The sequence below is a fragment of the Prionailurus bengalensis genome, chromosome D3, assembly GCF_016509475.1.
Source record: "Prionailurus bengalensis isolate Pbe53 chromosome D3, Fcat_Pben_1.1_paternal_pri, whole genome shotgun sequence".
Lineage (NCBI taxonomy): Eukaryota > Metazoa > Chordata > Mammalia > Carnivora > Felidae > Prionailurus > Prionailurus bengalensis.
Window position 1 is genome coordinate 8390580 of NC_057356.1, and position 24946 is coordinate 8415525.

Sequence of the window (24946 nt, forward strand, 5' to 3'; positions counted from 1 at the left end):
ATGGAAGATGATCCCGCAGAACTAAATCTGTCACTGAGAGGGGCTCAGGGCAAATCTGTTAATTTAGCACCAAAAGAGGTCCAACCTGCAGGCCAGAGGGCAAGGCCCGTGTCCACAAGGACACTGATCCCCAGTTTAGCTCTTGGAGGCTGTTGCCCTCCCAGATGCTCCACCCAGGCCTTCAGTGCTGACATCCCTGCCACAAAGCCCCTCACACCCAACAACAGGGAGACAGAATCAGACACCCTGAGTTCTCTTCCAAAGGAACATGGAGGCACAGAGAGGCTAAGAGGGCTACCCATAGCCACATTGCTAGTGACAGATCATGGACCTGAGGCTCCCACCTAGTGATGTAGAGGCCCTCCCTCCAAGAGGCTCAGCCCTCCACTGGGGAGAGTGGGAATCCTTCAATGGGGCACTGAAGGAAGGATGGGGACTCAGGACACAAGTAGCCAGCAAATACCCCCTCCCACACACAGAGTAAACCTCATCAGAGTCTTCTTCAGCCCTAAAGCAAGCTAGATCTGACTTCAATCCAGGAAAACACTCCCCAGCCTAGAGCCAGGAAGGGCTATCCTGTGGGGAAAGAGGCCCCAAATCCCAAAGGCCCAAGAAAGCAAAGGCAGACACCTTGACAGACATCACCAGAGTCCACCACAAGATCTCAACTCCAGCAAGGGGAAGCAAGGTGGCAGTTTCAGAGACCAGGGAGCTAACCTGAACCCAATAAATGGACTGACCCCCTGGAAGGACTGGGATGGCCAGAGGACACCATAGGGCCAGCCTTGGCTTACAGATTCACTGAACAGAGACAGGACCAGCCAACCAGACCCCTTAAAAATTCCAAAAGATTATACACTATCACTCCGACATCCCCCTCCTGGAAATTTACCCAAAGAAGGAAAAAGCTGTGAGCACAAAGGAGGTCACCAGAGGATTGTTTATAAAGAGACAGACACTGGAAGATTTAAGTGACCAACATGATGATGTTGCCCTTGACTGTCTGGCAATCTTTAAATGCGGCAAGGCTGAGGACCTTAGTCCATTTTCTCTTTATACCTCAGGGGCATAATGTTAAGATGTCCTAACATAAGCAAAGGGCTTGCCTTGTGGCCTGGCCCAGATGATCACTCAAATACAGTTCAAACAAGTAAAAATGATGGGAGTATGTATCACATCTAAGACTGGTAAAAGAAAAAAAGCCACTTGACACTGGTACTGGTGAGTATGCAGGAAACAAACACCCCCACCTACTGGAGAGCAATCTGACAACATCCATCAAAGCCTTAAATGCACGAGACCCAGAGACCCAGAAATTACAAAGAATTTGACCTGTGGGTCTTTGGAATATTACGCCAAAGCACGTTCACAACAGTGCAGACTATAATTATATACAGAACTGGAAACAAGTGTCCACCAAGAGCAGAAGGATTACAGAAACTGTTCCATCCGCAGAATGAAATTCTGTGGAACTGTCAAACAAGGAAGAGCACACAGACACAAATGGCAGGAATTCCTCAGGAGGGACAGCATGACCGCTTCAGTGTAACTTTCATATACACAGACCATTAAGTAAAAGCTCAAAACTATTTTCCTAAGGTAGTACTAGAACATTTATAGAGAGACTGGGATTCAGTAGAGATAGGAAAGTGAGTAGATTTTTAATTTTATACCTTTGAACTTTTTAAATCATGTGTACATTTACATAACACATATAACTACAAACATGTGTTAATGGGCCATCTAGATGACAGGCTACAGGCCGTTTCTTTACTGGCTGTTAGTTGTATACGTATACACATAAAAGTACATATATAACTATATAACTATATATAGTTATATAGTTATATATGTATATAACTCTCTAAATATATATAAATAAAACTTACCATCTTAACCATTTTTCAGTTTGGTGGCATCAAGTACATTCATTCATACTGTGCAACCATCACCACCACCCATCTCCAGAACCTTTTTCAGCATTCTAAATGGAAACCTCTCCCTGGTAAACACGAATTCCCTATTCCCCCTCCTCCTTCCAGTCCCTGGTAACCAACATTCTACTTCGTCTCTATGAATTTTGCTCCTCCAGGGATCTTAAGTGGAATTAATAGCATTTGTCCTTTTGTAAGTGGCTTGTTTTGCTTAGCATGTCCTCACGGTTCATCCATGTTGTACCATGTGATAGGATTTCCTTCCTAAGGCTGAATCACATTCCACCGCATATATATACTGCATTTTGTTTATCCACTCATCTAACAAAACACACGGGTTATTTCCACCTTTCGGCCATTGTGAGTAACGTTGCTATGAACATGGGTGTGCAAGTATCTGTTGAAGATCCTGCTTCTTTTGGCTACATACCCAGAAGTGGAATTGCTGGATCATATGGTAATTGTTTAAACTTTTGAAGAACTGCCAGACTGTGTTCCACAGTGGCTGTATCATTTTACTTTCTCACTAGCAATGCATGAGGGTACTCTTATTTTTAAACTGTTTTCTTTTAATGGCTGCTAAGCAGACCAACTTGTAGGCTTCTGGCTTATTCCTGGTGTTGCTGATACTGTGTGGTTTGTGAAATAAGTGACATGTTCTGTGCTGCCAACAACTGACTTCTTCCACAGCAATCTGGAAAAACCCCACACATCTAGTGGTGCAGCCCGAGCAGCTCAGAAACATCCAGACAACAGAAGCCTGCCGTTTTGTGCCCCAAGAGGGAATGTGGGAGCTGGTGTGCGCGTGCACACGCACACACACATGCACACGCACGCACGCATCCCGCCCCACCATCCACTGCCCCTGGGCAGGGAGGCTCCAGAGAGAAGTGGAAAACCTTAGTGAGGCACTTACCTCAATGGGCCCTCCAAGTGCCAGGGATCCCTGGCTGGCCTGGCTATGGCCATGGTCCCCAGAGGACACGGTGAGGTGCTTGTTGAGTCAGGGCTGTCTGTAGCCAACAGAGAATGCAGTCACCACGCAGCAAGCAGTGCCTATGACCTCAGGGATGGCCAAGCAGCCCTGGTCTAGGCATGGCCTCCAAAGACCTGGCCAGGCAGTTGTATGGTGAGGTCCCCACAGGCCTTCTGAGGTTAAGCCTACAGCTTCTGGGGCCCTCAAACCCCCACTCCCAGTTTCTCAACATTTGGACCATGGAACACCTGCATCAGAATAGCAAATCAAGGTGGGAATGATTGAAGATGCAGACTCCTGGGCCCAGGCCCTGGCATTGGATTCAGGTTTGATGCTGTGCCTGGTAATCTGCATCATTGAGAAGTATGTTCAAATTTGAGAATTAACAGATTTGGGTAAAAGCCGTTCTCATTCCGAAGAACTACTCATTGGCAGGACTGTGGCTCCCAAACTAAGGCTGGCAAGGAGAGCTCCTGAGAAGCTCCTGACATTAACCAGATCTGCCAGGTCCCTGGCACATAGCAAGAGTTCAGAGTGTGAGAACCCAAGCCAGAGGGCAGGCAGCACCCTTCCTTAGGACCCTGCCTCTCCACTTAGCTGAGGGACCTCCAGGAGAAAAAGGCAAGAAGGCTTTGGAGTGATCCCACCAGCCCCCAATTCCTGAGGGGAAGACAGGCAGTCTGGCATTTACCCTAGTAATGATAACGTGATACACAATGGGCACCGTACTCAACTCCTTGTGGGCTTATTGAGTCCTCAGCCCAGAAGATATGGGAGCCCACACCAAGGAACCTAACTACTTGGCTCCTGACCTGCACCTCTGACAGCGGGACAGCAAGGACTTTTAGAATGTAGCCTTACTCCAAACCAGTGCTATGATCCAGCTGCAAGTGGTTGGGGTAAAAAACAGGATCAGTTAAAACATCCCTCTCCTCATAATGGTGTGTGAAACTCCAGACACCAGAATATCTCTGGTGACTGTAAGCACTTGGGAGGCCATCACTTGTCAAGATGCTTCATCTCCTGGAAGGTGGCTCAATGGGACAACCAGAGCGCTGGGCAGCCTGATTCTGTCCCTGCTTCATGGAGCTCCCTGCCCTAAGATTTTTTTGTGAAACCAAGTGATAGCAGCAATGCCAGGTGAGATCTTCAAGTCACACTCCTCCCATTCTTTGATGTGAACCAATCCCACATCAGGTGCTCTCAAAATGTAGCTTCAGTCGCCTCTTCTAACCTGGTTGTGACACTGACAGGGTCCGGGTAGAACTGCTGGAGCTGTAGTTGGGAAGGATTGGAGGGATCCAGCCCAGGGTGTTGGTGGGATGGAGGTGCTGGGGATGATTCAGGGGCTCCTAGAAGAGCTGAGGGCCAGCCCAGGAAAGGGGAGAGGAACATGCTGGGGCTGACAGAAGGTAATGTGCAGGGCCTGGGCTCTGAGGCACATCCTGACCCCATGGGAACCTCAGAGGGAACAGTGACAAGCCTGACATGCAGAAACATGTAGGCTGGATGTGGCCAGGCTTCTTCCCCTAGCCAGGGGAATGGCAAAGATGTTTCACCTTTTCTTCCAACGCACAGACTGGTTAACAGCTGCTAGGAGGCAAGGCGAAGGCCAAGAAGCTACATCCAGAGCAAGCACTGAGGCCAGTACACAGTGCCTTCTCGGGGCAGTATGCTCACCTGGAACGACCCCAACTGCTGGCTGGGCTCTTTAGAAACTGCTTGATCAAATGGTGCTGCCCAGGCTTTAAGTCTCATACTGAAATATACTTGAACAGTAACTTTTTTTGCCCTTATAGTTATCAGATGTTCTGAGCTCCTAAACTACCGTACACGTCCATGGTTTTTACACTTTAAGACAGAACTTTCCATTTACATCAAAATCACCTATTGTACCACCTTTGAATAATTTTGTTTTAGTGAGAATTTGGGGTTAGCTGTGCCATTCTCCCCACCTTCGCCTCCAAGTTAAGGATATAGTGAAAAGCACTGCATCTGAAGAAACAAGGGGAAGACAGTAGGCAAACTCTCCCAGCACCAAGCCCAGGGAACGCGCCCCCTGCTGACCCGGTGACAGAATGCTGAAACCATACACAGACTTTAGTGCCTCTGACAGAACTGGGAGGAACCAGTCTAAAACAGGCCAAAGACTCACCCCCCGGGGGAATTTAACCAATCAAAAATGCAAATAGATGAATTAGCTCAATGTTACCCGAAGTTACCAATCCTCCTGGCTCCCAAAACTCTGGGAAGAAAGGGAGTATATTTATGGCAAATAATTCTCGGGCTGAATCAATGCATTGTGAGAGACCAAAAAAAGTAAGAATCTATAAAGGGCTTCCATTCTGATCAACCCAACACCATTACTGTACAAAAAACAGTTTTATTAGTTAATTACCCCAGGTGTGCCTCTGGTCATGCTCTAGGTCACACCTGTTTCTCAGATCCGGCCCAGGCTCATAGGCAAGTTACCAGATTAGCAAATAGGAAAATTGTTCTGCAAAATAGCAACTGTCAGCTTAAGGCATTACTAACATTGCAGAAGGAAGCAAGGTTACTAGGGAAGTTTGGACAGCTCAGGATGATGATTTCCGGGACAGGAAACCCGCTCTGAAAGGGCCAGCCCATGCTGCTGTCTGACATGGGAGAGGACGCTTTTGCTCTGGGTGACAAGTCACTCCTTTAAACTCACCCACAATGTCACAGACAAAACACTGTCTATTCCTCAAGCTTTCAGATTTAGAAATTAGTTATATAAAAAGCACTCTGTCCCAGAAGCCCTGGCACATCTGCAGGCCTCCCAGAGAGCTCACTCGATCCTCCCTGGCTGGAGCAGGGGAGGACAGAGATAGATGGAAGGTTGGTCAGGCTCAGTTTTTAAAAATGAATTCACTACTAGAAATACGGAGCGAGGGGCAGAGACCCCTGCTGCAATTACATGCGGAATCAATGTCCTCCCAGAGAGCGGGCTCCTCCGGGCTCCTTCAGTCCACGGAAGTGCTCAGAGCAGGGCAGGCCAGTGTGGCCACAGAGCTGCCGCCTGCCTCACTGCATGCCGAACCACTGCTCCTGGTCAGCCCACTGGGCCGCCTCACTGTCGCTGCCCTCCAGGTCCCCTTCTTCCCCACTCCCTTCCATGTCGTCCACATCCTCCTCCTGAGTGGCATCCGTGGGACTCTCCTCCTTCTCCATCTTCTGCATCCCCTCTAGAGACTTCTGGTCATTGGGGTCCAAACTAGGGGACAACAAAACAAAGGAGAGGCCTGAATCTCTGCCTTGCTTCTTGCTGGCTGATGCGTCATCTCCCTGGCACGGCAGTGAAATGACCACCCAGTCACAGAGAAACTGCTAATGCCTGGCCTCTCCAAACAACTGTGGTTCCACAGGCAGGATCGAGGGAGTCCACCACTAGAAGTGAAAAAAGGCGTCTTGTCCTAATTTTTAGAATTCTTAATTTGAGTTTTTCTCCACGTATTTCTTAAACATTATTAGCCCAGCATTCTGCTAGAGGAAGATACTAGATAACACAAATGAAAAAGCAGCAAACCACCATTAACAGAAAAATTCAAATGTAATTTCTTAACAGTATCAGATTTTTAGGCTACAAAGTTACAAAATAATACTTATTTTTCTGTGAGTTAAGGTGTTTCACATTCTTCTGACATAATTAACCATATCAGCATTTCAGTAGTCAATCAAATCATGCTTACCATGGAACAGATTTGTCAACTCCTAAGTTAGACCCCAGGACCCAAAGCTACCCCCCTACCCAAGCATTCGAGTTTAGCAGCTGAGTCATTACACATGCCCAAACCCCCAAAGTTCAGAGGCTCCAGAACATTTATTTGACTTCTAAGCAATTCTTCCTCTTGCCTTTGTGGTTACCATCAAGGCCAGCGGGTGTCCAATCTCTAGCAAATCCCACCTCTAATGAGTCCTGTTCCTACTTACATAACTGTAGATTGATTTGTTACCTCTTCCCTGAAAACTTCCATACAGCTCTCACCCACACCCAGGGCTCCCAGCCCTATGGGCTCCCACCTTGCCTTCTAGAGACTGCTATGAAAGCACTTAGCACGTGGCATCGATCAGTCTGCACGCCTGAGACCGAGAGCTCCCGGAATCACAGCATACCCAGTGGTTACTGAGATGCCAGGCACATGCATGGTGCTCAACTGCTGAACAAGTAAATGGATGTGATCAGACTCAATTAAAGACAGGCCTTCACCATAACTTTATAGACACGGAGACAACCCTCAAAGAAATCACTTCTATGTTAAACAGTAAGAATACCACTATTTATTTAGTATTTACTATGTACCAGGCACAGCACTAAGAGCTTTACATGGAATAATAATTTAATCCTCATTTAATCATTTAATACCTAATAAGGTAGATATAGACAAGGAAATCTGTTAGTAACTTGCCCAATATAACAGGTGTTGTGAAGGTAGTATTCAAACTTCAGAGCTTAAGTTCTTAACTACTACAGTAGATAGAAACATGGGAAAGTACTTACAATACTTTGATTTGAAAAAGCAGAATATAAAATATATAACTACATATACCCTATAAAAATACGTTTATGCATGGGTGAGGCCAGGAAGATGATCTACACAAATGAAAACTGATGATATAGTGGTGTGGGCTGGTTAGGAGTGAAACAGTTCTTTAATGTTGCTAATATACTTTATGAAATTATTATTTTTGTTTTTAGAAGTTATGAACTCACAAATAACTCTTCTACCATTACTATCATTACTCTGTTTTCAACCATGGGCACAAAAGTGTGTGTGTTTCCAGAACTCCTGTTACATAGTTCCCTGCCTCTTCTACCCCTCATTGACCTTCCCCCCCCATGGGAGGCTAAGTGCCTACCTTAGTGCTATACTATATTGGTCCATTGCTTCCTGATACTCATTGACAGCTACAAGGAAATCTCCTAGGATCCGATGCAGGACACAGTCACTCTGATTAGCTAGTGCATTCCTCAGCAAAGCAATTCCATCTTCATATTTCTGTTCTCTGCCTGAAAAGAAAAAGACCCTCATTTTCCTACTTACACAACGTTTTGAAAATATACTCCCATCTCAAATCATATACACAAAACCACAACAATGATTATAATCCAACAATCTATCTGTAGATGTCCTTAAGAGAAGAGTGGTGTGGCAGGAAATAAGAACAAGCTCATATGAATTCCTCTTCTATTAGGAAATGTACAGCCTGAGTTCTGATTTTGAAAAATATACTCTTAACCTAAGTTCAAATAAAAAGCCAAAATGCATTTTATTTGCCAAACTAGCCCAAACCCAGGGCTTTATCATAAATTAGGACTAAAACAACCAAAGCTAAAAGGAAGTCATAAGCAAATCCAGATGGGTGAAAACAGTTCAAGCTGGCTAAAACCAGTTATATTCAGCCCAAACTAGTTCAGGACAACCAAAACCAGATCAAAGTAAGCTGAACAGGTACCAACCAAGTATAGCTGGTTTGAGCCACTCAAAAAGTCAGTCACTGCCAATCCAGGCCAGTTTAAGCCAGCTACATTTGGTTGTATGGACTCAAACCTACTGTAAAAAGGCACACACCTGACTGGTCATCTGTAACCAGCTGGGACCAGGAAATCCAATGAGATCAGGTTTTATATAATTAAGACAAAAGGGAAGTAAATAAGATACACTTACTAAGTAGTTCTGCTTTTTTCACCACAGCCTTAATGTAATCCGGCCTTTGGGTCAGGGCTTTATCTAATAAAGTTTTGGCTTTCTCCTGTGTCACTGGGTCTTCAAGACAAACAGTGGCTAAAAGGGTAAGGGTCTGTGCATTTGCTCCTAGAGTTTTGTAAACGTTGTTAGCCATTACCATTGCTTCACGAATACTGTTGGAAGCTAAGTAACATTCAATGAGACCTGAAAAAATAAAACACAGAAAGCTCAACCACATTACCATTCCAAGCAATGCTTCCACTCTGACAGCCTTCCAGATTGTAAACCTTCAAAGTTTCAGACAAAGGGCAGGCCAGGGGAAAACTCTGATGATGAGATCAGAATGGAGAGCAGTCTAGATGGAATAAGTGCTCTTCCCCAGAGCACTTGAGGGATGCGGAAAAAGGCTGCATGCACTGCAAAGGCACCTTTAGTTAGCGAAGGAAACACACATAAGTAAACTGAAGCATGTAGGCAGCCCAGCTGAATGATAGAGGAACAAACGTGACCCTAATCATTACTTGAAACAGAGATGGTGCTGACAACAAAACCCAAGGTTCTACTGCCCCTTAATGAACTATTGATTTCCAGCTGTCTTCAGTCACCTTTAGTCCTAGGCTTACATGGAAGAGCTCCTAAGTTCCAAGTGAAATCCAGTTCTACAAAACTACTAGTTTGGCGTAGTTTTCTACTAACAGACTTAGGGAGCAACCTGAAGAGAAGGACAACTTTTCATTTAAAACATAAAAGCTATCTCAAAAGACATTTGCTGAACGTTTCCCTAACCTAGATGGAAAATACTTAATCAGATGGGCCAAATACATCAAATCAAGACGGGCAGCTCCTGCCTCTTATCATACCCACAACAAGATGCCCTATGGGGACACTTCAAGCAGAGTCAACTCTCAACTCTTCTTGCCAAGAACTTGAGAACAGAGGAAGTACTTTTTGACACAAAGCACTCATCAAAACAGAAAAACAGCTTAAACTCCAAACCCACACATCCCTGGCAGATTTTCTCTGCATACTCCTCCACCCCAGCAGCATTTATAATATTTGTGCATGCACATTCTACCACACACTATGGTTACTTAACAGAAATTACCTAACTCTTCGGGTCAATGTGTTGGATTCCGAATACAGCTCTTTCAACTACGTATTGAGTAGTTTCATTTCCCTGCTAAAGCCCCCACTGGAACTTCAGAAGGAAATGGAAAGAATGCACTTCACTAATCCAGTGCCTCTGGCAATAAAGGAAGCTCAGCTGGAGGTTGCAAGAAGCCCTGGACAGCATAATGTCATCCTGATTCAAAACTCCAAATGGTAGCTTGAGTGCAGGGAGACCATGAAGCTGGCCTGCAGAAGGTCCTCCACCCCCAGTGACTCTAACTATCCTCTGTCCAAATATTGTGGAGTTCATTATTCAACTGCATTCCTAGGTTCTTGTGAAACAGGCATGCAGCAGAAAGGAACTAGCGTGACAAAAGCAGCTGAGAGGCTTGGGAAGTTACAGTTTCAGGATCAAAAATTTAAACTGGAACCAAAAGCCTGATTTACTGGGGACACTTTAAGAACAAATCCACAATAGGCAAAGCTCTCTGAATATCTAAGCAGATTTGTTCTTTACCCCAACTTCCAAATTTTCTTTCTCAAATCTGAAACTCATCTTCCTGTTAAGAACAAGTCACTCCTAGACTCCTGGGTTTATTTTTAAATTCTTATAAAAATATGCTTTTGGAGGAACTGCATCTTGTAAGATCTATTTTAACATCTGTGACTGAGTCACCAAACGTTGCTGAAGCTGGCACAGCTCCTTTTAACTCCTAGGGTCAGTTCACATGTACTTAAAATAGCACATAACAAAACAAAGTTTGACCCTGATCGTGCCCACTCAGGAGGTCACAATGAACAGACTAGTTCCCACAACCGACACTGTCATATGGATATGGAGTTACCCCATGAGTAATATTTCTGGCTTGAGGTAAGACAACTGTTAAAAAATAAGACACAACCAAGCACTCTAGCATACTGCCAGCACAAAGATTCACATTAAGGAGTGGGCCATGTTTGAAAAACAATCAGAAATAGGACAAAAAAACCTACCCCAACTACACCCTCACCAAAAACCAGAAAAAAAGAATGAGAAAAAAATTCTAAAGTTCAAGTGAAAATCCTAAATGATTTCTAAAATGCCTAATAAATGCCTAATGCAGTGATTCCCAAACTTACGTGCATGTGGCATTACCTGGGATCATCAAAAAAATACTGTGCCTATCACACAACCACAATATTCTGATTTAGACTACAGTGGAGTGACCTGGCATCAGGATTTTAAAATGTACCCCCAGAGAACTCTAACATACAACAGAGTTTGGTAACTGCTGGCCTAGCAAAACCTTCCATCCAAGTTGATGCCACACACTATTTATCTATATCTTTCATCTTACCTTCATAACAATCTAAGCGACAAGGTGCAAGCCGTATAGCCTCCCGAAAGTGGATTATTGCTTCTTGGACTCTGCCCATGTTTCTAAGTGCTGCTCCCTTAAGTAGCAAAGCTTGAACGCTATTACTATTCAGCTGAATGGCCTTGGCTCCTAAATAGAGGGCCCGAGAGTAACGTTTGCTATAGAAGCTATGACACCTGGAGGGAAAGAAAAAAAAAAAATTACCTAAAAGGAAATGGTAAAGAAACTTCATCTAAAAACCAAACAGAAGGCATGCTACTTGATCCTTATTGCAAACCATTAAAGGTTTAACCTAAGATACTGAGGGGAGAGGGGGTACCAAAAAACCCATTTTCTGTATTTCATTTATTTATGAAGAGAGAGAGAATGACTTAAGCAGGATCCACACTGAGTGTGGAGGCTGACACAGGACTTCATCTCGCCACTCTGAGATCATGTCACAGGCCTAAATCAAGAGTCAGACGCTCAACCAACTGAGCCACCCAGGCAATCCTAAATATTTATTTTTAAGAAGAAATCTTGATATGGAAGGAAAAATTGTGGAAAAGAACCTGATGTCTGGATATGTTATCAGGTGAGAGATATTTAGAGAACTTATAAAGCCACAGTAAATAACAAAGCAGCAGCTCCTAGCCTGTTCACTGATGGCTTCCAGTGCTAAGCATGATCCACTGTCTCAGTTGATACCTGCCCCACGAAAATCCTCATTTTCCAAATGAGAAAAGAGATTCAGAGAGGTAACTAATATATCCAACGTCAAAGGCCTTGATCTGAATCTAAGTCTGATTATCTCTTAATCTGTGTTTTCAACCTATATTCTATTTGGGAGGCACCACAATTTCCTAAAGGATGTACTGAAACCTGGAAAGAAAAAAGAATGCATAAACATACCCAGAGACTACCCAGGGTTCTGCATGCTGATCAGAAATATTAAAAAGGCGGCAGCCAAGGTTCTCCACATCCTCTAGCCGCCCTTCTCTTGCCAGGAGGTAGCCATATACATCCATTCCTAGAAAGGAAGAGGCTTTTTTAAAAAGCAGGCAGGAGTCCTTTATAAATGAGCAGCAGCCTTCATCAGAGTCCCCACTGAGGCCCCAGCTCCGGCTCGGTCTGAGCCCTTTCCACAATCATGAGCTCCTCCCACCAGCATTCCCAGTTTCCTACAACGTGACTATTAAAAAGACAAAACACATCCAAAAAATTTAAAAAGCAAAGGAGTAGAGGGGCACCTGGGTGGCTCAATTGGTAAGTGTCCAACTTTTGATTCCAGCTCAGGTCATGATCTCATGGTTCATGAGTTTGAGCTCCACATCAGGCTCTGTGCTGATGGTGCAGAGCCTGCTTAGAATTCCCTCTCCCTCTCTGCCCTTCCCTCCCTCCCCCCACTCCCCACTCACTCTAAATAAATAAATAAATAGCTAGCAAAAAAGCAAAGGAGTAAAGGAACTACACCTCACAACTTGAAAGCCAATTATTTTCGGGAACTGTTCATCCCTACAACCTGTGGCATGATATATAGCTATCCAAACTCATATCCAGAAAAGGCCCAAAAAAAGCATTAAGTAAGTTCTCTTCTCCAAGAGGCCTAAGCATAGTCAAGAGTATACACTGAATATGCCAGTGGGTCTCAGAAAAAGTTAGCCTATTCCAGAAAAAGCATCTAGCTCTTTCTGGAGTCCAGTTGATTTAAGATCACCCCACTCCCTGCTTATTCTCACTCATGTTCTATAAAAAGGGTAGCATGCTTGCTGTCACCTAGCTCCTCCCACCACCCCCCTCATCCCTTGTTATCCCTTCAGGCTCCAAGGAAAATGCCTCTCATGACAAGATCACTGCAACACTCCTGCTGACCCCCAAACTCGGGCCTGAGGTTTCAACTCCAAGCTGTCAACTAATGCCAGACCAGTATTTCTAACACACCATTTTCATCATGGGCACAGGCAGCTCTGAGGAGAGAAATAAGCACTGGACAGGAGGGAGACCTTAGGCAAATGAATTCATCTTTCTGGATCTGTTTCCTCATCTCCCTGCTCTGTTGTTTTCATGGCTTAAGAGTCTACAGAACTAACTATTGTCACCAGGTCATTATTTTTCTGATGGCCTCTTTTGGGACTTTACAAGCAGATTTCAGCCTATCTATCAGACATTATTTCCCACTACCCATCACTTGCTGCCAGTCACTGGACACTCACCCTTTGGAAGTCCCTATGGCTCACTCCTTCAGCTATAATCTTTCAGATCAATGATTTTTTTGTTGTTCATTCCTAATCACTTCCTTCAATCATCTCATCCCTTTCTTAATGTCTATTCACTTACTGCCTTTTAACTATAATAAGGACACAGTGAAGCTACATTCCCTAAAAGGATATTACGGTTTTGGGGATGCCATCCAAATTCCCAGTCAGGCACACCATACATAAATTTACAAATCATAAGGAAGGGATATCACCTCTCCCAAAAGAAAAAGAGCCAAATAATGATCTGTCTGGAGACACTTGAATTCAAGCAAAAACAACTGCTCAAAATGGAATTACTCAAGTGTTACAGACATGTGTCAGGACCTCTAAAAAGGTAAAAGGCTACTGTAATAAGTTCCACAAAATATTTATATGAAAACTAGTATCAGAAGATCATGCTATATTTTCTCCCTTTCTTTCCTGATCCTCCCCTCTACAGGTACTTTCACCCTGCCTCAAAAATTACTTACCTTTTATCAGATAAGGATCCAACATCTGTGCCTGTTCAAACTTGAGGACAGAGTTTTTATTGTCTCCAGCTCTGAAGTACAGATCTGCTAAGCTTCCCAGCAGGTCCACGTTATCTCGCAATAAGGACTTTTTCTCTAGTGAACTTCAAAATATTAAACATTGACCCTTAACATCTATTATGAATCCTCTTAGTTGCTGAATCTGGGTGACAGGCAATATAGGTACTATTCTCTTTTGTGTATATATATTTCATAATAAAAACTTTTAAAACAAACCATATTCACTATATTTTCTCATTCTGAGTTTATGATTTACAGAATATTACATAGGGTAAGAAAGCCAATATTCAGAATGAACAGAAATCTCTCATTACCTAGAAAGAACTTTTTGGTTGTAGGTTTTCAGAGGACAACATGGTGTTAAATGTAATGTCATTCACAAGTGACTGCTACTTACTACTCAACCAAATTACTTCATATAACACAAGACCCAGTCTCTTGTCCCAGGACTTTACTTGAGTAGAAAGAAAATCCCAGTTCTACAGAAACAACCCAGGTCAGATGCTGCAATTTATGCTCCTGGGATGTCCAAAGACGATGTTCATCCAGGTTCAAGCATGACACACTAAGAAAATCTGCTTTACAAGGGTTACCACTTTTGCAAATACAGAGCTGAACGTGGTCAAAGTTTACATTTAACAGGTCCTCACAGCAGGGATTCTTACTCTTAGGACCATTAAGTACGTTAAGAGACTAAGAAAGCCTAAAGACAATAGGCTACGACACCAAGAGATAAGCATCTCCTATTTCTATTTTGCTAATTTAGATACATCAGATCTCCATACAAGCAAAGGGCCTCAAGAAAACTGAATTAACTTTGTGTCTCTCACCAGATGGTATTGATTGCTCTCGAGTTGTCACCAGTGTGCACAAAAGCATATGCTTTGATCCACACAGAGAGCCAATCCAAGTTAGGCACAGTCTGGATCACATTCATTGTCATCGATGCCACCTCTGCGCCTTTTACAGAAAGGGACAGCAAACCTAATCCAACAGAAAACAGGAGAAATAAAGTGAGGCACAGCTCTCCTCTTCTGCAATGCAAGAAGCAATAAGTTACCCTTTCCATGGACTACAAGGTGCCCTTTCCCTATTCTCAGCAAGATGCAGATGGCAAAACAACCATAATTTAATATTCTTGATTGTGTGAAATCAATTTAAATTTAAATTTCTTGATGTGTGAAAAATACATGACAATAATAATCTACTGGATCACTCTCTGGAAGTTAGGCATGGGAAAATTCTAATGTATAGCCAAGACTGAGAACTAACATCTCAGAGAGTAAACACTACATAGAAATAAACTGAGAATAATCTGTACCTAGAATGGCATCGAGGGCTAATGGGCACTGCCTCAGCACTTCCTTATAGCTGGTGACTGAAGGGCGCTCCTGACCAGCCTTCTTGTATAGATTTGCCAGCATCATGTTTATCTGTAACAAACAAAAACACCAGACAGTAAGATAAGCGTACATTGCAAAGAAAGTATCTCACCACCAATTAAGTCCTGATTTTTTATTACCAGCTACTATTCTACTTTTTACTGGAAAATCTACCCATAGCTCAGTGGAAATAAACAAAGACCAATCCCATTCTTTAAACCAAAGAGGAAATTACTACCTTTGCTTTTCCTAGGTCCTCCCATTTCTAAGAGGAAAGTCAAATTCCTCTCACTTACCCAAACAAAAGGTCCAGTAATATCTAGACCAAAGATACTGCCCCTGGAAACAGGAGTAATATATATTTGAGAAATGTTACAGAAATCTAATTACCTTGATTCTTTCTTGATCTTTAGAAGATGAACTACCTAGAAGTGCTCAAGTTTACATACTTTAAATGCAATTATATTGAGGCATAAGAAAGAGAGGAATTCTTAACACAGCTTGTTAAGAAAGACCAGATGAATTTTCCCCAAAAAGGAAATGACAGATACAGAGTTACATACTTGGCTTCTGATAATTATTCTAGAAGCTAGACTGTTGCCTTTCTAACGCTTAAAGCTTGGACCTATCTGACTATCTGACTCTTCCAAGTAATGCTACAGAAGTCAAACTCTGACTGACTTCTAGAAGTGACAATGATCCAAAGGTTAGCTACATCACTTAAATCCAATAAATGCATTTTTAGCACAATTCAAATATGTAACTCAGTAAAGCTCTATTAAAATAACCCTAAAAATGCAACAAGGAAAATTTGAGAAAACCTAAAAGTTCCAAAGAATGTAGAAGTTACAGGGAAAAGTAAATGATCTTAATACTACAGGGAGAAAAAGAGAACATTCCAATTTGAAATTAATAGATCTTAAACACAGCAATTTTTGCCAGGTCATTAACCTAAGGAAGCAGTCAACATGAACACACAAAAGAAAAAAAGCCAATCCCCAATCTCTTCAGTTATTTGTAGCCTGGTATGCCAGATATTTACTCAAAAGAGTGGCTCTGAAGATGAAGAACATCTGTTCCAATTATGACTTACAGTATATAAAACAATCTAGTATGGCATTAATCCATACTGATGATTCAAACAATGAAATAATGAAATACCAGAAATAAAACTTTATTTGGCCTCAGCTTTTCCATTTTAGGCTATGTTGAAAATGCAAAAGAAAATACTTAAAGGAAAACTCCAGTATTGGTGTCAATACTTGAAAAGAATAAAAGGTTAAATTTAAGATCCTTTCTTGACTGCTTGTTATTAACAAACTATGACCCACACATCATCTGTCTCAACAAATATTAAAATTCCCTTTAAACTACCTGTCACTTCAAAAGAATGAGTTTTGAGTACTACCTATGACAAAGTCAATCCTTTTTAAAGTAGATCCTTACTTGGGAACATCACAAAGCCACACGCCATAAACACAAGCAGTCATCATTTTCTAAAAACTGAGTGAGAAATTGTATGTTGATATGTTTACTTTTAAAAGTTGAAGATTTACCAAGATATAATAATCTCACACTGGAATTTTCCTTTAAAAAGTGAAGAAATGTGTGGTGGTGTTTACCATACATTAACAGACGTTCATTTAGACGTATTTTGACTCACTTCCTTGTCCTTTACACAGACTGAGAAGCCAGTTAACTCCCTAACGGACAAGAAAGAAAAACTGTAAATATTATAGGTTTATGTTTGAGGCATACATCTTTGCTTGTTCCTGGCTACAACAGCTCTACAGAATGAAGGATATGTACTCCTAACAAATGTGGATTCCTTTAGTTCCTCTTAAAATGGTGGCTTTAAATACCAAAGTGTTAGATACCACAAAGCTGAGCTTATTTGCCATTACTCATTTTCAAAAAATGTCCCCACCCTCAAGTCATTAAGGAGGAAATTATGGTACATTTCCAATAAGATAAGGAACAGGTATCATTCAAAGTTTATAATCAAAATGGCATCTTCCAAAAGAAAGACACTCCTCACATAGGCAAAAAAAATTATCCTTGGGGTTAAGACTTTCATAGGATATCAGAAAAAAATTCAGCATATAGTATCCAAGCTTATTATGAGACAGGTTATTCTAAAACATGTTTCCAAATATTTTTAATAGCAGCCAGTACCGTAAAATAAACTGGGAAAATCGCTTAGTTTTAAAAAACTCAGAAAATAATACATAAATCTTCAATGAGGAGATGCTTACACATGTTCTAATCAAGTTTGATTGGTTACTTTTAAAACTCAGCCGACACTTAGGAGAAAAAACACTACACCACCGCTTAGATTCCTTTTCTAAGGGCAGGAGGAAGTACACAGGCATCTTACATAAAAAATTCCTTATCATTAAGCACAAGGTGCACAGAACAGTTCTTCAGTGAAGTGAGGAAGGCAGGTGACATGAGAATACATGGTAGAATATTAACCACTGATGTGAATTCAATACTAAAAGCAAAGATTCTCACTGTTCCTCTAAACTGGACTTCAAAAAAAACCGGTAATCAAAGATGCCCAATATAATACTCCTTACAGTATAATACTTTAAAAAGTATTCTTTCATAAAGGAACTTAAAGTTAGCACAGTATTATTAACCTCATTTTATAAATAAGAAAAAAAAAGTAAAGTTCAAATTGGTAACTTGCCCAAGTTCATACTACACACTTCACAGCTTGTATGCCCTAAACTCAGACAAGATCTTTTGATTTCAGTTGAAGGTGTTCTACTGATATGTTACCAATTCAAACACAAATATGTATCTCACACACAAATAAAGATCTTGTAGTCCTGGATCTTGAAACCAAAGGGATTAATAAACTCATTCATATAATCAAATGGGGACACCTATAGAATGCAAAACATGAGATTCTTAAAAAAGTACTGTTGCCACCTGGAAGCGTTTACAAATTATTTCCATTGGTAAGAAATACCAAAATATGAGCACTTGTAATATTCTCCAGCTACCATTTTCATCAGATGAATTTTCAGAGTTTCATAAGAAAGTAATTCTTCTATCTCTCTGAACCTCATCTACTCCATTTTCAGGGGAACAAAGTGAGTCAAGAGTAACATATTCAGATGGACTCCCTAATGCATGGAGAAAACATGGAGGAAATGGGTTGGAAGGACTGGGTAGGAGAAGAATATATACCAAATTGTCAATTCAACTTACTTTGGGAGTTCTTTGTCTTGAAGGGATCCCATCAAGAATAGCAATGGCATCCTTATCTTGTTTTAGCATTGTATAACATTCAGCCATTTTGTATTTCACTTCAATTTCAGATGGAAGACACTAAGAGGCAATGAAAACATTTCTTCAAAATACTACTTCAACAGTAAGGCAGTTCCTCAAAACGTTAAACATAGAGTTACTATATGACCCAGCAATTCTGCCCCTACACATCCAGCCAAGAGAACCGAAAACCTATGTTCACACAAAAACCTGCACGTTTATATAAACATTACTGATAGACAAGAAGTGGAAATAACATAAATGTCCATCAACTAATGAATAGTTACGGCATATCCACACAATGGAATATTATTCAGCAATAAAAAAGAACAAAGAACCGATTCATGCCATAACATGGGTCAAATCTAAAAACATTATGCTCAAGTAAAAGAAACCAGACACAAAAGGTCACATACTGTATGATTCTATTCATATGCAATGTCCAGAATAGGTAAATCCATGGAGACAGAAAAAGGTTAGTGATTCCCAGAGGCTAAAGAGATAAAAGAGATAAAAGGCTTGCAAATTTCCTAGGGTGATGAAAATGTTCTGGAATTAAAGTGATGACAGTTGCACAATTTTGTGAATATACTACAACCCAGTGAATTGTTAATTCTGGGAGGTGAAATAGATCTTAATTTTTGAAAAATTCCTTAAAGATTAATTATAGAAAACAAACTGATGGTTACCAGAGGGGAGGGGCTAAGGGGATAGGTTAAATAGGTGATGGGGATTAAGGAGTACACTAGTTGTGATGAGCACAGGGTGATGTATGGAAGTGGTGAATTACTATATTGTATATCTGAAACTAATACAACATTATATGTTAACTAACTGGAATTAAAACAAAAACTTAAAAAAATTAAAATGTGAGGTAAAAAAAATTCCTTAAAGATTAAGTGCATTTAATTAATATGAAAGGTTTAGCATGGTGCTTGGCATACTGAATGCTCAAAAAGTTAGCTACTTCAATGAGTGACCCTGTGTGGATAATATACATGATTTCCATTCAGTGTCAGAAAACAGAGAAAATCCTGGGGTGCCTGGTTGACTCAGTCAGTGGAGTGTGCAACTCTTCATCTCAGGACTGTGAGTTTAAGTCTCACACTGGGTGTAGAGATTATTTAAAAAACAAATAAGTAAAATAAAAAGAAAATAGAGAAAATCCTGGCAATCAGCTCTTTAATAACAAAAATCAAAGGTTTTACATAAAGAAAAAAAAAAAAACAAGATGAAGATATAGAGGCTTTAAAAAAAAAGGGAAACTACATTAATTTGTCTTTTTTCAAAATGTGGAAAAATACAAAGCAGAAAAAACATGACTTATAATTTCACACCCAGTTCATCCTACTGACATTACTTTTCAGTGTAAGCTGCTGTATAATTTAAACTTAAAAGAGGGTCAAATTGCAAAGTAAAAATTCCCCTCTCCCTAAAGCTTTCCACTGTTAAATTTCTTTCCTTCTACACATAAAATCCTTCATACATAATGCATATACAACATATGTTTATATATAATATATATCAGATATATATCTGATACATATCCATACTTTCTATTAACATCGATTTTCAGCATTTATATATATATACATATATATATATATGGCATATACGAAGATATATTTATGTATCTATAATCCATCCCCTTTAAACAAACAGAACAGACTTCTACAAATCTTATTTTCCTTACTATTATGTGTAGTTCTTTTCAAATCAGCACATGTACCTCTATCTCATTTTTCATTTCAGTAATAGTTCCTCATACCCCATCTTATGGCTATGCGCTAATTTAACTAGACTCCACTGATGAACGCTTGCTTTCAGTTTCTTACCATTAAAAATAATGCTGCAATAAGCAGCCTTAGTTATACACCCTGTAAATCTTCTGGAGTCTACTATTAGAGTTAATTTCTGGTAATTGGATATCTCCATCAAATCAGAAGACTGTGTGAAATTACAATTCTCCCCTTCATTTATTTAATTATCAGGCAACCAAAACTGGCAGGAATTCTTAGTATTTCCCATAAATTTCCCTAGGTTCTTGCAATCCTAATACCTGAGTTACATTTTAAAAGTTGTAGTTTAATTACACTTATAAAAACACTGGATTTTGAGTTCTGTTTGTATAAAAGGGAGGAACAATGCAGAACCTCGGTGAACCCATATAATTCATGTTTAATTCCATTTTTAGATTCATCCAGAGTGAATTTTGCATTCTTGCATCTATGTGGTTTCTCATCTTTGTTTCTCTAGTCAGCTCTCCTTTAAAACTATTTTTTATTTTCCCCTCCTCTACATCTAGTCCACAGTCTTGTAAATTCTTTCAGTCTCTCACCCTCAAAAAAAAAAAAAAAAAAAAAAAAAATTTCACACTTCCATCTCCATTTACCTGACTTTGCGGAGTAGATGCAGAATTGCCAGTTGAAGGTCTCACTTTTGAAGTTTTACTTAGGGCTTTCTTCTGCTGCAAAGCCATGGTATACTTACTCACAGCATTCCGATATTCTTTATCATGAAAGAGAGAATCTGCGTGATACACCAAGAGCTGGTACTTCTGGGATGGGGAGAATAACTCACTGGAAAACAAAGAAAATACCCCCTACATGGGTTATTTTGAACTGTTAGACAGAACACCCTCCTTAGTGTCCACATAAGCCTAGCATAAAGCCTTGTATAAGGACAGTTTACAAAAAAGTCAACATATCATAAATGCTAGTCCTTAAAATGAGAGGCATGAGAGTCGCACTCTACGCTAATATGGTCAGCACATCCAGGAAAACTGCTTTAAATTGCTCTATTTTAATGTTTTTCTCCTTTATTTAATAAAAAAGCAATGATACCTCTAAATCAAATACAGTAATACACACATATACAAAGAGAAATGTTATACATTTTTTCCTCCCCTTCCTTAGCCCAAGTCCTCTTAACAATCTGATATATATATCCATACTTTCTTATATTAACATCGGTTTTTAGCATAATATAGACAAAAGGAGAAAAATCACAATGACTTAACAAATTCTACCAGGATGGGTTGAACAACTTGGAAAAGAGAAACCTCACCACTTTGAAACCTTTTCAGGAAAGTGCTGAACAAAAAGAGGTTTCAAAGGAACTGAAAACTCTTCAAATACTGAAGAAGATAGGAATACTAACATACTGAAGTATGAGAATAGAACAGAATAGAATAAAATAGAATAGAATAAGCCAATGGGACAGAGTAGGATAGAAAGAGGATTAGCCTTATTTGATGAAGTTTTTTGTTTTTTTTTTAATACAAAAGTAAACTTCTACTAACACTAGAATTTTTATCTCAAGTCACAGGGATTTAAGGACCAGTGTAAAAGAACCAAGATGTTTCAAAACTTTTTCACTAATGTTGAACATTCCTCACAAGCATAATAACTGCCTAGAAGCTGGCCACCATTCTTAATGGGAAACATTTTTAATCGCCAATTCCACCTCCCCACCATTCCTGACAAGAATAATTTACACATTTTTCTTTCACGAGTAAAGCTATAGCTGTTTAAAATGAAAGAACAGTCACAGTCAACTGTGTAAACAGTTAATTTGTCAACAAATGAAGGATACTCAAGAAGAGATACCAGAGATTAGTAGCTGCCAGGGGCTGGAGAAAGTGGGACCAGGGGTGATTACTAATAGAATATGGGGTTTCTTTTGGGGACAATGAAAGTTTGGGATAGACAGTGGTGATGGTTGTACAACTCTGTGAATAGATTTAAAACCAAGGGGGCCCTTGGGTGGTTCAAGTCAAGTCAGTTAAGTGTCCAACTCTTTTTTTTTTTTTTTTTTTGGCTCAAGTCATGATCCCAAGGTGGTGAGATAGAGCCCCACATCGGGGCCCTGCACTGACAGTGTGGAGCCTGCTTGGGACCCTCTCTCTCTCTCTCTGCTCCTCCTCCACTTGTGCTTTCCCTCTCTCAAAAATAAACTTAAAAAAAAAAAAAAAGAACACAGAAATGTATGCTTTAAAATGATGCATCTAATAGTATGTCAAGTTTATCTTAATTTTTTTAATCTTAAAGAAAAAAAGGACAGGTACGCTGAACACTGGATATAAAATTACAAAGGAAATTCAAGGACTAAAAGGTATAGTCCAGCTAGTTAAGATCTCTTCCAATTCTGAGAATCTATATATTTACTGAGAAATAAGATTTAATAGAAAATATTGCTACACTCAAAGCATTCAGATATTTATATATTGTAACACATATGCCTACTTATACACCTATAAATTATCTTCGGAATGACACACGAGACTTAATCGTTGTTGCCTGTGGTGAATGGAAACGATGGAGTGAGGTCTTGTGGTGAGAACTTTTAAGATCTGTATTCTAATCACTCTTAACACCTAAGGAGGTCAGTACAGTGCTTTTGTGCAGTGAGCACTCACATGTTTATTGAATGTGCTAAGGAAGTAGGTACAACCTCAGGGAGGTAAAACTGCCCAAATTCACACACTCCGTGAGAAGCCATGATGTCTGGACTTTGGTCCTTCTGATTCTAAAGTCTTCAGTCTGACCCACCACAGTCTACTTCTGAGTGGCGTAACTGAATTTTCTACTCAGGGTGGACCCATTTGCATTTGGCCTGCTCTAGAAGCTGTCTAGGTCAGAAAGGAAAAGGCTGTTAAGCGCCTGTAATGCAGCTACTCTATTTTATTTCCATGAGTGTGCTTCTGGACCTTGCTCCGTGAGACCCATCATTTCACCACCATCCACTTAGTGTTGACAGCGAGGAAGCCCTGGTCTCTTTCAGCCTTCTGTGTTTATTCTACAGCCTTGCAGTTGGTTTTGAGTGACTGGTCAAGGCACACTTTCCTTCATGGGAATTTATGCACCAGTTAGTCATTACTCTTGGTTCCTGCAGATGTTACAGGATAATTAGAAGCAGTTTAATCCACTAAGCTTAGCCCATGTTTCTGTAAATTAGGTTATCTGCATACCTCTTCTGAACTGTTTGAATTTTTTACTGTGTATACTGCCAATTCAATATGAAATTTAATAATAAACGATAAAGGTCAGAATTTAAACTGACCTCCCTGAAGCTAGGAAAACACCTTCTGACCTTCATCAATTTAAAAAAAAAAAAAAAAAAGAGGGGCGCAGAATATAAAACAGGACAAAGGGATGGAGTAGTGAGGGTAAGGGACAATTCTGATGGTTACAGAAGCTGTTCTCTAGGAGGGATGTCTTGAGCTGGAACCTGACGGAGGACACAGCTCTCTGAGGTGAGGACTGCAAGCGGAGCAGCAAATGCAAAGCCCTGAGTTGAGAACTGAGCTTGGTGTGTTCAAGTGACAGAAAGAAGAGCCCGCAAGGCTGAAGCACAGTGAGCAGAGGACAGGAGAGGAGGTCGGGGAGAAAAATGTCTGGCCTTGGAGGTCACGGGAGAGAGTTTTAAGTACAATGGGGGAATTAAAGCAGGGGGGGCAACACGCACTCAAGGCTGGAAAGAGCCCTGCGCTGCATCCGTCATAAGACTCCAGAAACCGCAGCTCTGAAAACAAGAAAGGGGCACTGCATGTCCTTAAAAAGGCGCCACTCCCACCCAGCAGAGTCTCCCGTTTTCAGGGGTTCTGGAGGCCAGAAAGTGGACCCTTCTGACACATTCAAGGGGAAAAGATCAATCTCAGATGGGGGACGAAGGTATAAGACCGGGCCTTTCTGAGCGGCGGCGAGCGAGAAAACGTTCTTCGGGGAAGAGCCGGGAAGAGAAGAGTCACCCCAGCGAAGTGACAGTCGTTCTGCCAGGCGACAGGTGCCTCAGGAAACCCGCCGCTCCCAACTTTCGGCAACCCCTAGCCAGGCTCGCCCTCAGAGCCTCCGCCTTCCATTTCTCGAAGCGGCCGCTCGCCACATCTCCCTCAGGGAGCTCATCCCAGCGTCTGGCACAGCGCAGAGACCAAGTGAACTCAACTTGCGTTCCCAGAACGGCTCCGCCTGACGACGCCTTCGCTGACCCCGAAGCCTCAGCGGAGAGGCCCGCGGTCGCTCTTCCCGCCAGTCCCCAGGCCCCCTCTGCCCCCGCTCCCAAACCGGAGCCACTTTCTCCTCAGCCCCAGGCCGCTCCCCGCCTCAACTCACGGGTTGTTATTACTCATTGTAAGTAACAAGCTGCTGAGGAGCCGCACGTTAGAGTGCAGCCCCGCGGCCGCCATGTCTCGCACGTGGTCTATCACATTCATCCTGCCCGGCAAGGCCGCTGGCAGCGGCGGCAGCGGCGCGAAAAGCCGGTAGAAGCTCCTTAGGGAAGACTCCAAAATGGCGGCCTCGCCGGGGTCCATCGGGTCCACAAGCGGCACCGCCCCCAGGAAAATAGGCAACTATTGAAGTGCCTGAGGAAAAAAAAAAACCCACAAATATAATAAACTCCATTCCTTTCCCCAAGCATCCTATGAAGTGGAAT

At 41.4% G+C, this 24946-nt stretch overlaps 1 protein-coding gene across 1 annotated transcript; it reads right to left on the minus strand.

Annotated features, from left to right (window-relative positions):
• Positions 1 to 5273: 5273 nt before the first annotated feature.
• ANAPC7 (anaphase promoting complex subunit 7) lies at positions 5274 to 24826 on the minus strand. Its single transcript, XM_043557555.1, has 11 exons — positions 24625 to 24826; positions 20907 to 21093; positions 18455 to 18574; positions 15175 to 15286; positions 14684 to 14837; positions 13794 to 13936; positions 11978 to 12095; positions 11066 to 11262; positions 8598 to 8822; positions 7789 to 7939; positions 5274 to 6145 (listed from the first exon to the last, which is right to left on the minus strand). Exons 1-11 carry the CDS (start codon positions 24822 to 24824, stop codon positions 5956 to 5958), a joined length of 1797 nt encoding a protein of 598 aa, XP_043413490.1. The 5' UTR covers positions 24825 to 24826; the 3' UTR covers positions 5274 to 5955.
• Positions 24827 to 24946: the final 120 nt, after the last annotated feature.

Bases quoted from the DNA above. Each gene is read 5' to 3' on its own strand.
- ANAPC7 (XM_043557555.1), bottom strand. From the start codon at position 24,824: ATGGACCCCGGCGAGGCCGCCATTTTGGAGTCTTCCCTAAGGAGCTTC. The intron at 18,575-20,906 runs GTAAATGGAGAT...ATTGCCTCTTAG, and splicing joins CATCTACTCCGCAAAGTCAG to TGTCTTCCATCTGAAATTGA. The intron at 12,096-13,793 runs GTAAGTAATTTT...CTTCCTTTCTAG, and splicing joins GGATCCTTATCTGATAAAAG to GAATGGATGTATATGGCTAC.